At 35.9% G+C, this 10,141-nt stretch overlaps 2 protein-coding genes across 2 annotated transcripts; both read right to left on the bottom strand.

The window, feature by feature from the left end:
• Positions 1-2,651: 2,651 nt before the first annotated feature.
• LOC106297347 (keratin, type II cytoskeletal 1-like) lies at positions 2,652-3,059 on the bottom strand. The gene has a single exon (XM_013733608.1). The coding sequence runs from the start codon at positions 3,057-3,059 to the stop codon at positions 2,652-2,654; it is 408 nt and encodes a 135-aa protein (XP_013589062.1).
• A 2,949-nt stretch (positions 3,060-6,008) lies between these two features.
• LOC106296336 (tubby-like F-box protein 7) lies at positions 6,009-8,357 on the bottom strand. The gene is made up of 4 exons (XM_013732451.1): positions 7,970-8,357; positions 7,507-7,594; positions 6,822-6,951; positions 6,009-6,736 (listed from the first exon to the last, which is right to left on the bottom strand). The coding sequence occupies exons 1-4, from the start codon at positions 8,285-8,287 to the stop codon at positions 6,139-6,141; spliced, it is 1,134 nt and encodes a 377-aa protein (XP_013587905.1). The 5' UTR covers positions 8,288-8,357; the 3' UTR covers positions 6,009-6,138.
• Positions 8,358-10,141: the final 1,784 nt, after the last annotated feature.

A 10,141-nucleotide genomic window follows, 5' to 3' on the forward strand; every position in this document is an offset into this window, starting at 1 on the left:
TAAACCGACATGCGGTTTACGGGCTGTTGGTTAAGAAATCGCAAGTTGGGCCTCGAGTCGTGTCTTAGGTCCCTTTGGGCCGTCTTTCGACTCGAAGCGTTTATTACGGCTTCTTTCGATAAAGAATGAACTTTCTGCGGTTTTTACAGTAAAGTTTGATTGATAACTTAGAAATGGCGGGGAACGTGAGATGGGTTCGCTACGGTATTCGTGAGATAACATCGAAGGGTAGACGAGAATGCATGGACTGATGTCGTAACGACGTTTCGAAAGAGCTCGATCACTACGTAGCGACCGAACTTTGGTCCGAGCTCGGTCGCTACGTAGCGACCGAGCTTCTGCTCGAGCTCGGCCGCTACGTAGCGACCGAGTGGGGCACGCGTTTGGTCGGCGCGTAACGATCCTTCTCGAGCTCTTGTCCGGTGATTCGCGTTTCTTCCGCAAAGGTTTTTCGTAAAGAAGAATCTATTTCGAAAAAGTATTTGTCGGAGAAGTTTCCTACATTTTTCTTTTTCGGGGATTTTGAACGTTAACTTCGTTGTAACCGTTTTCGACCCCAACAAGAATGAATCTCTAATTATTGGTTACTTAAATAACAGGCGGTAACATAATTTATTCGATGGTCATATAATTTAGCAAAAGAATGACATACTTAACCGACTATGATATTAGTTAGCTGCTACAATTATTAATAACATCTTTAATATTCATATTAACCGGCTAAAGATTATATGTATATATAAACATATTTTCTCATATTAACTTGAATTATGTAATACGAAGACGTCACTTTTCTTTGTGATGAAACCATCAAGCGACCTTTTCTCGATTTGTGCGCAAACTCGTTCTGAGGTAATGTGGTCTTGATCGTCGGAGCTGTAAACCTAGGAATCTTTAACGAAAGAGGAACAAACTCTGCGAGAGGGGATGATCTTGTTTGGGTCTGAGTCCATGAAGGATTGATTGTAATCAGCTGATTGTGTAGATCATTATGGTGGAACACATACTTTGATTTTGTTTGGATTCATTAAAAAAATAAAAAAAAAAAGCAGAGGAAGAAGATAGAAAGAGAAGATAACGATAAGGAAAAAATAGTATTTTTATTTATTTAAAAAAATCAAAGATCTTGTGGACAGAAATCATCTTTTGGAGAGCCCTGTTTATAATCGGTTACCGAGGCAATATCATAATATCAAAACCAATTCTTTCTACGATATAGCTAAATCTTAGTAAATCTCAAATGTCAGAGTAGGCATAGGACCCTAATACCTGGAAGTCGAGTCGCCAAGGGTCAGAGGTAGTTTTGTCTGTCACCATTGTGGATGCTCTTAGTACGCCATGTAAGCCAAACTTTTTCTCCTATGGCACTTACATAATTTCCGCTTCTTCTTATGTTTTTCACCCAATTAGCTCTATATTTTATGGCCTAAAGAGGCCCAACTTTTAGTTATCTTCTTCGCACATCATTTATCATAGCATAGAAACCAGTGTTCAGATACGGTTAGAGTCAACACAATAATTGTCCTTTCGGAAACATCCGAATAAAATTGAAACTATACAGAGACGATTAGCATGGCCCCTGCGCAAAGAAGACACACAAATCGAAAAATTGTCCAAATTCTTAGGATAATTTTTCTTTCAGATTTGTTGTTCTTCGTGTTCTGAAGTTGTAGTTATGTCTTGGATGAACATCTGCGCAACATAACTTAGATATATCTTTTCATGAATGTTACTCGAGTGTCAAACTCAGTTCTGTCTTTGAAAACTTAAAACTTTAATTTCAGTTTTTTGGTTGAATCGTGCATGTTCTTGTTCGAAAGTATCACTTCATGAGTTTTTGTCATTTAATTCAAGGACTGATTTTGCAGAATATACCGGCGAAATTGACGGCGTTCGTTGTTGCAACTCTGATGATCGGGAACATAATTCCCAATTATTTGTTAGATTCTATCACAAAATTGAATTTCTATTTAACCAGATTTTACATATCTATTTAACCTGATACCTGTTTAGTTATATATATATATCTTCTAAGCCATTGTTCATATTTGCAAATTACAATGTGTCAGGTGGTCTTGCGCTAGTTCGGTTTTGATGGAATATTTTTTTTTTTTTTTTTTTGGAACACCGGTTTTGATGGAATATAATATGTACAACCCAACCTGATCGCCTCATTGCCTGCGGTGTTGCAGTTCCCATGGTCGGAGATAAGCCTTTAACTTGTGCTTACATCCAAACTAGTCTAGACATAAATGTTCCGAAGCAAGTGTTTGCCGTTGAACTTTGCCGTTTTGACCCCATCCATCCTGATTGACACGCATAGATTATATACCGTATATGTTAATACCCAACCTTTTTCGAATATCTTTTTCGAATGGGACCCTTTTTCGATTATCTTCCCCAAAAGAACATACCAAAAGAATATGTAGATAACACATTCAGTCAACCGAATCAAATTAAACAAACAAATCCAATCAAAATATGTTTTACAAAAATAAATGTCTACCTAAATTATTGATAGAATCGTAAAGTTGTTGATAATTTTTTTTATAAAATGGATCTCAAATATTAATTATGCATTTGTGTATGAATCCAACACACAAGAGATGACATCGATTGAGCTTCTTAATCTTCGTACACATAAACTAATCTTATCCACCACCACATCCGCCGCCGCCACCGCCACCATCGTGATGTCCTCCTCCACCGCCACCACCGCCACCACCGCCACCACCGTGATGTCCCCCTCCACCACCGTATCCGTGATTGCTAGAAACGGAGGCAGTGACTGACGCAGCCGAGAGAAACAAGAGACCCCCACCAATACCATTGCTTCTTGTCTGCTTCATCCTACAGTCGTGATGTGCGGAACTAGAGACAGGAGGGAGATATGCAGCCTCTGGATAAAACGTGAATCCACCAGCATCTCTGCTTTTCTGGTTGATGGGCTCGTTAGTGACTGTCCTCTTCTCTCTCATCTTCCCTAGACAACCAATCAGTATAATAGTCAAAACAAAGATTCCACTACAAACTATCAAAATGATACCACCGGTTTCCATGATCGGTCTCTCTCTATGTTCTGTTTTTTTTTTTAAGATTGTATTTATAATCGAAAAATATCAAAGTCCTAACATGGTAATAATGTAGGCATCAAGTTGTAGATTGAATTTTGTTTTTGTTTTTGTTTTTTTAAGAAACCATGATATTATCCAGTAAAAAGTGGACAAATAAATTTCAAACTTGGGCAAAATTTTCAAAATTGTTCCAAATTTTAGCCAAAAAAGATCAATATTATTTTACCAGTTATTATTTTTTATTAATTAAACTAAACAAATATCATACCATATTTCTGTGGTTTTACTTTTAACTTACGAGTTGCCCTTTTTCTTCCTTTTTGTGTGCAAATAATGTTATTACTTTTTTCAAAAATAAAATAAATTAAAAACTATTATCATTATAAATGCTTTTTGTCATTATAAATATTCAGGTAAATATTATTCTTTTTGTTTCAAACAAAAAATATTCTGCTTAGTTTTACTTACTTACATTTCTTATCAATAACTTTTTGTATTATTTATCAATTTTTAAATTTTTTAACTTGAATTTTTAATGTTTTTAAGATTTCAAAAAAAAAAACATCTGATTTTCTATCTATTGAACGAATCCAATAAACTCCATAACAAGCAAACAAAACCGAGTCCGTCCACAAAAACTGGTAAGTCAGGACGTGTGTTTGGTTAGATTATGGTTTGTTTTTTGGTTTTTAGCTTTTCGGTGCTAGAAATATAGGAACCATTCGGTTATTTATGAAATTCAGTTCGATTTTGGTTTTTGGTTCATTTCGTGTAACAAGGTTAAAACAGACTAACATCCAATAAAATTTTAGTTTCAATTAAATTCTGCCTCAGTTCTGTTTTTGAATAATTTCAGATAATACGGGTAAAGATTTCAAGTTTTTGGACTAAATATTGGGTAATCGGATAAATTTGATTCACAAAAAGATTATTTGGGTAGTTCAGATAATTTAAATATTTCGTATAACAATATTCTGTTAGCTTTTTGTAGTTCAGTTTATAAATATTATTTTAAATATTTTTGGTAATTTTAAAACTAAATATAATTAATTTTTTTGTATATAAACTATATTTAAGATATTCGGCTACCCATTCAGTTCACGGTTGAGTTTTGTTTTGGTGTGTAATTTTTCGGTTCTAGAAATATATAGTAACTATTCAGTTATCTGTGAATGTCGGATTGGTTTTGGATTCAAATTTTTGGTTTGGTTCCAGTTTGGTTTTTGGTTCTTCGTGTGTATGTGCATTCTTAAAAACTAGTACAGACTTGGATTGTTCCAAATTCAGTTTACATTCGGTTCAAGGCTATTCAATAAAATATCATCATTAGTTTGTTGTAAGTTATTATAAAAAAGCTGAAATAAAAATAATAAAACATATTATTTCAAGTGTTGGAACCGGGTTCCACCCTCGGTCTAAACTGCAAGTCTAACCCAACTATCAAAAATTTAGCGCCTCTTGAAAACTCATTAAAGATCAAAGGCCCATATCACATAGAGTCCATGAAAAGTTAAGTCAAAGTCTTGTTTAAATTTTTCTGAACTTGCATTTTTTTTGTAAATTTGGGGTTGCACAAGATGCTCTTGTGGAAAGTGAAGTACCTCTTCTTGAATATTTCTACTTCAGAGACAAGAGACAAGATTACCACAATAATATAATTCTGAAACGATTCTCAGGATAATAATTTAATCATGAAGTCTCAGGCTTTTACATCTTTCCAGAGTATGAAGAAAATTAATTTTATTTTAGTTATCAAACTTTTCTTTCAGAGCTTGACACAAATCAGCTTAGTCTTCTATTTTTGAATAGTCATATGTTACATACACATGAGGAGATTTATATCCAATGTTAATCGTTTCGGTTAACCTTTTCATCATTAGATGTAGTTTCACATTTGTAACCCATGCAATGTAGTGTTCTCCGGTTATTTTGAGAGATGAAAATTTGAAAATGCTCAATAAATTCTATTTGATTTTTTTTAAGACGATAAAAATTATTAGAATATCATAATTTTTTAAATGAACTATTTAAATTGTTTATACAAGCAATTATAAGTAAAAATATCGCATAATTCTCCAACAAAAAGACCATATATAGAAGCAAAAAAATTACACTCGCACATAAAATAAAAAAATCCAAGAGAATAATGTTTTGCAATAAAAAATCGGAAAATAGGTATTTGAAATTATTTAAGAGAAGATGAAATGAATGAGTGAAAGATAAGTGTATTCTTAGATACAAAATATTTTTCATAGCCGTTTAAAAATAGTGAAAATATTGAAAGTTTTTCTTTGTGACCGGCATTAAAACATTTTAACAGAAAATCAGTCTGAAAATATTGTAATAATTAATCAGACAAATCCAGTGAAATTCATAATATTTTATATATGCAATTATCAATAATATTATGATGATAAAACTATTTCCGTTAGAACATTACATAAATTATGTGATGGTACAACCAAGCCAATATATTAGTTATAATTTGATGTATTTAGCAACCATGGTATAATAATATGACGATAGACTGTCTGTATTAATATAAGCCAAGAATTGTGCAGTAAAATAATCAATATAAAATAATAAACAATAATATAAACGGTATAACAGATGTTATGACATGATATGTATAAACTCTACCGTATTGGAGAATGATCAATAATGTATTATAATAATATTTATAATTTTATTTTATTAGGAAATTTAAATATAAACAAAATTTTATATTTGTAGAAGGAAGATACTGCTGATATACGATAAATGTACGAAGATAAATTTTTTATGACATAGAAAGAAGTGTGTTTGCAATTTTTAAATCATTATACAACAACAATAATATATATACAGAAAATCTTCCTCAATACCTTTGTTGACATCTGCCTAAGTTTTTTTGACCTGTATTTTTCCGTTTACAACAATTTTAAGGTATTGAAATAATTATGTGCTTATTTTATTAGGTTCACCGGATAAAAAATACAATACATACCTTTACACTTCCACATGATTATCTCAAAACATTTCACTTATAAAAAATAAAACCTTTTTCTTTTACTTTTTCTGGGTTTCACTCGCATGCAAGTTTAGTGCCAAAACTTGCGAGACAGATGGCAAAAGCCTGAAAAGCAGAGAGAGGCTGTCTATAATCCATGGTGAATGTGTCATCTCCAACTTTACCAAACTGAAGAAGCACTGTCTCTTCATCCCCTTTACCGCTTGGCTGACTCTGGTCAACGGTCGCAACCAGCTGGAAGTTCTTGACAGAAGCAACGGTCACTCTTCCATGGAAGTTCAGACACCAGCATTGCAAGTGCTCGTGCCATCTCGGAGCTTTGTTCTTTAGTATCGTCAAGCCTGAACCATCCTTGATGGGTTTTTTCATCATCTTGGTTGCATCACATAGCTTTTGGTCAGTAGATGATGATGGTGGTGGTGATGAGGATGAGGATGGGCAGTGGAGTGTGCTTATCATTCTTCTAGGACCTCTTGATTTCAAGAGGTTGAATTTATAAGAAATATGACCGACTTCGAAGTTGCCTGCTGGAACTTGTGGGCTTATTTGCTTAGATGCAAATCTGCGGCTGGCTTTGCCGTGTGAAGGCTTTGCTCCGTTATGTGGAGGTTTGCTATCGTATACTGTGAAGTTGGTGCCAAGAAAATCCGACCTGCAGAGGTTCCAAATACAAAACTCATCAGCATCAAGTGATAAATAATGATGTACTAAACGGCCCGCCTAGGAACAAACAATACCTTAGTTTGCCAACGTAGGCATTACTTGCTTGAGAGAAATCATGAGCATCAAGTGAAATGACGTACTCAGTGTAAGCACCAGTCCTGAACCTCCGTGCCGCCAGAAGAAACTTTCCTTTATCAGTGAATGCTGGTGAGCAAAAGCAAAAGTTAACCAACATAATTAAAAACTAAAGCAACTGTACAAAAATGAGTCTAACCAGATAACTATATGATTTATATGCGTTGAAAACTGTCACACTGAAAAGTATGCATTCAACTTTGACGAACACAAGTTGATTGTTTCCTAGTATATTATTATTATTATTAGAACTGAAGAGCAGAATCTTCTTCATTATTACTCCGGTCAACAGAATAGTCAACGCTCATATATGAAGACTGGTGGGTGAGTCCTTTCGGTGACCACTTAAGACATCATTTATTGACGAAATAAAGACTGAGACAAACTTAAAAATAACATGCCTAGTACTAGTAGGTACGAAGTCACTTAGTAAAATCACTTAAAACCTACCTAGACCTTTTAATAAACTCATATTCTCCAATTCGGGCAGAATCAACATGATTATATCAAACACACAGATGGAAAACCCTACCAAGACTTTTAAATAAAGTAATATTCAACAATGTTGACAGAATCAAACCGACTTCTAGTTTCAATGCAGACAAAAACTTTGGAATGACTTACATGGTGTGAGAGGGAGATGCAAGTAAAAGGTAGAAGTCCTCTTGTTCCTCCTTATTAGGCACTGATTAGAAAAGTCTGGTGGACCTGGCTGCACAGATATTTTCAGCAACCCAAATCTCAGATAGCTTAGAAAGGAAGGCATACTAAACCAAACGTAAAGAATAAAGATCATTAAGGAAAACAAAGTATTCTGTAGTAAAGCATTCTTTCAAAACAATCACATGTACAGAAACAATCATTGACAATATAATCAAAGAACTTGCCTTTATTAACTTTTTTGTCAATGCCCTAATTGGAAACTCAATCAAAATAAAAAATTGATGTGAGTTCAGAACTAAAAGTCTACAACTTTCAATCACAGTAGCAAGTACTCTCTCAAACATGATCCAAAGCAACAAACTTTACAGAATAATCAATTTATCAACGCAAACTCACTCAAACACACAAAATTGATTAGGCATACCAGTTTGAGGCAAGAAGGGAAAGTGATTTTGCCGGAGTTTCTCGGAGATCTAACGGTCTCCTGCGTGATCTCTCTCCACTTCTTCGATACGCAGGCGCAAGCGACCACGTCTCGACGCAGAGGCCAATGGTCCTCCGTGTCCTCCACGCGGCGTATGATTTCGCTTAACAACTCAGGGAGCATCGCCGACCATGATGACCCGGTAACGTTTGACGACGGAGGAAGCATCGGTGATTCGGGTTCCGTTGGTGTGTGTCCCTGATGATCCCTGGAGGATATTGAGAATCTCCGCGAAAGGAGGGACCCTGACAATGGCATTTTGTGAGGAGCAGCAAATATTCGATCTGGAAATAGACAAGAGAGAGAAAGCCAGGAGAGAGAGACGAACTTGCTAAATAAATCTAGAAGAAAGTATATTTGGGGTAAAAGTGACACAGCTGTGATTTATAAATAGGTGAAAGTTTAACTCGGACACGTCTCCTCTATTGCTCTAGTCTCTCTATGAAGTGAAAATCCCTTATCTAAGTAAAAGATAAACATTCATCCACAATTTAAGTAAAAAAAAAAAAAATATTAACATTTGTTTCGCCAAAAAAAAGGAAAAAGATAAGGGGATAATTTGAAAAATACCCTGTTTGTGATCTTAAATTTGAAAATTACACATTATTTTATATTTTTTGACAACTACAATTTCTTGGATGTAAAAATACAGTTTTCTCCTCATTTTTATTTGAATTTTTAATGAATACTAAATTTAAATTCAAAATTATTTTTTTATTTTTAAATAAAAATTATTCAAGTGTTTTTTAGATTCACTATTTGTTTGTTGGGTCGTTCGTGTTTAGAGTTTTTTAAAGCAAAATGCAACCTAGTGAATCGCAAAAACTTAGATCATATAGATTATAAACCAGAACCTGAATAAGTCTCGGTTATCATCGGAGAGAGGTGGAGTCTTTACTCGTGTCAAGTTACCACAAGACCGCAATGATCGTCAGCCTTCGCTGAGGGATTATAGTCAGCCCCCGTTGCGTCGAGATGTTGAGACTGTCCGAAACGTTGCTACAAACATAGAGATGGGATCTCGATGGTCTGAAACTCGACATAAGAATGAGTTTCGAAGTAGGTATCATGATGATAATGTCTACCAGACCCGCAACAAAGGATATGGCGAGCGGTTCCAATCTCACTCTGATAGGATAATGAGAAGGCGTGACGAGAGACCAAGCGGGAATCGGTATGGTGGAAGTCGCTATCATCGCGGTCCTTATGATCGCAAGGAAGAGCTGACATGGCGTGAGAAGAAACTGGATAAACCTCTGGTGAAGGATAGGATCACGGCTTACGGGCAGGGAGGTAGTTCAACTGCCATGGATGATGTTTCTTATGAACATCCTTTGAGTAATCAGCTTGTCATTTCGCGTGTAGAGAAGGCTGATGAGGATTCAGCGGTGGCTGGGTGTGGAGAGAACTGAGGCAACAGGAGACTTGCCAGCACTATTGTTACTCCATCGCACCAGTTGCCTCCCCAGGAAGAAAATATCACGTTTTGAGGGACGAATGTAGCCCTAGCTCTCTCATTTTCTCCACAAGCAGCAACATGTGGGGTAGAGAATGATCAAGTGATTAGTGCTCTGGAGGACATGGAGATTTTGGATACAGATGATGCAGGGATGATGGAATGCGATGCTCAAGATGGTGATCTTCTGGCTGATGAAGTTATGGATATGGAAGAGCAAGCAAAGCATTTATCCGTGGCCGATCAATCGAATGTGATGGTGGCGTCCAAGAACAAGAAGAGCTCTAGAAGTGGCGTCAAGAGGAATGTTCCTTTGGGCATTCACAGTAAAAAGAAAGAGTTTCTACGTCAAGGATCCCCTCGTGCACGTTCAGTCAAGACTTCTGGAGGTAGCAAGCTAGCAGGGAGTGGAAAGTCAAGGCATGTCTCCAGGAAATCAAGGGAGAGTTCATCCACAAGTGATGGTTTGATGGGTTCCAAATATCCATCAGATCGGTATATATGAGGACAATCAGTTGGAACTGTCGAGGGATTGGGAACGACCTCACAGTTCGACGCCTTACGGAGATGTGTCAGAAGCATCGCCCAGGACTTGTGTTTCTTTATGAGACGAAGAATAGGAGGCTGCTGTTGCAAAACATTCAGGCCGACCTAGG

This window comes from Brassica oleracea, chromosome C6 (genome assembly GCF_000695525.1).
Source record: "Brassica oleracea var. oleracea cultivar TO1000 chromosome C6, BOL, whole genome shotgun sequence".
Taxonomy (NCBI): domain Eukaryota; kingdom Viridiplantae; phylum Streptophyta; class Magnoliopsida; order Brassicales; family Brassicaceae; genus Brassica; species Brassica oleracea.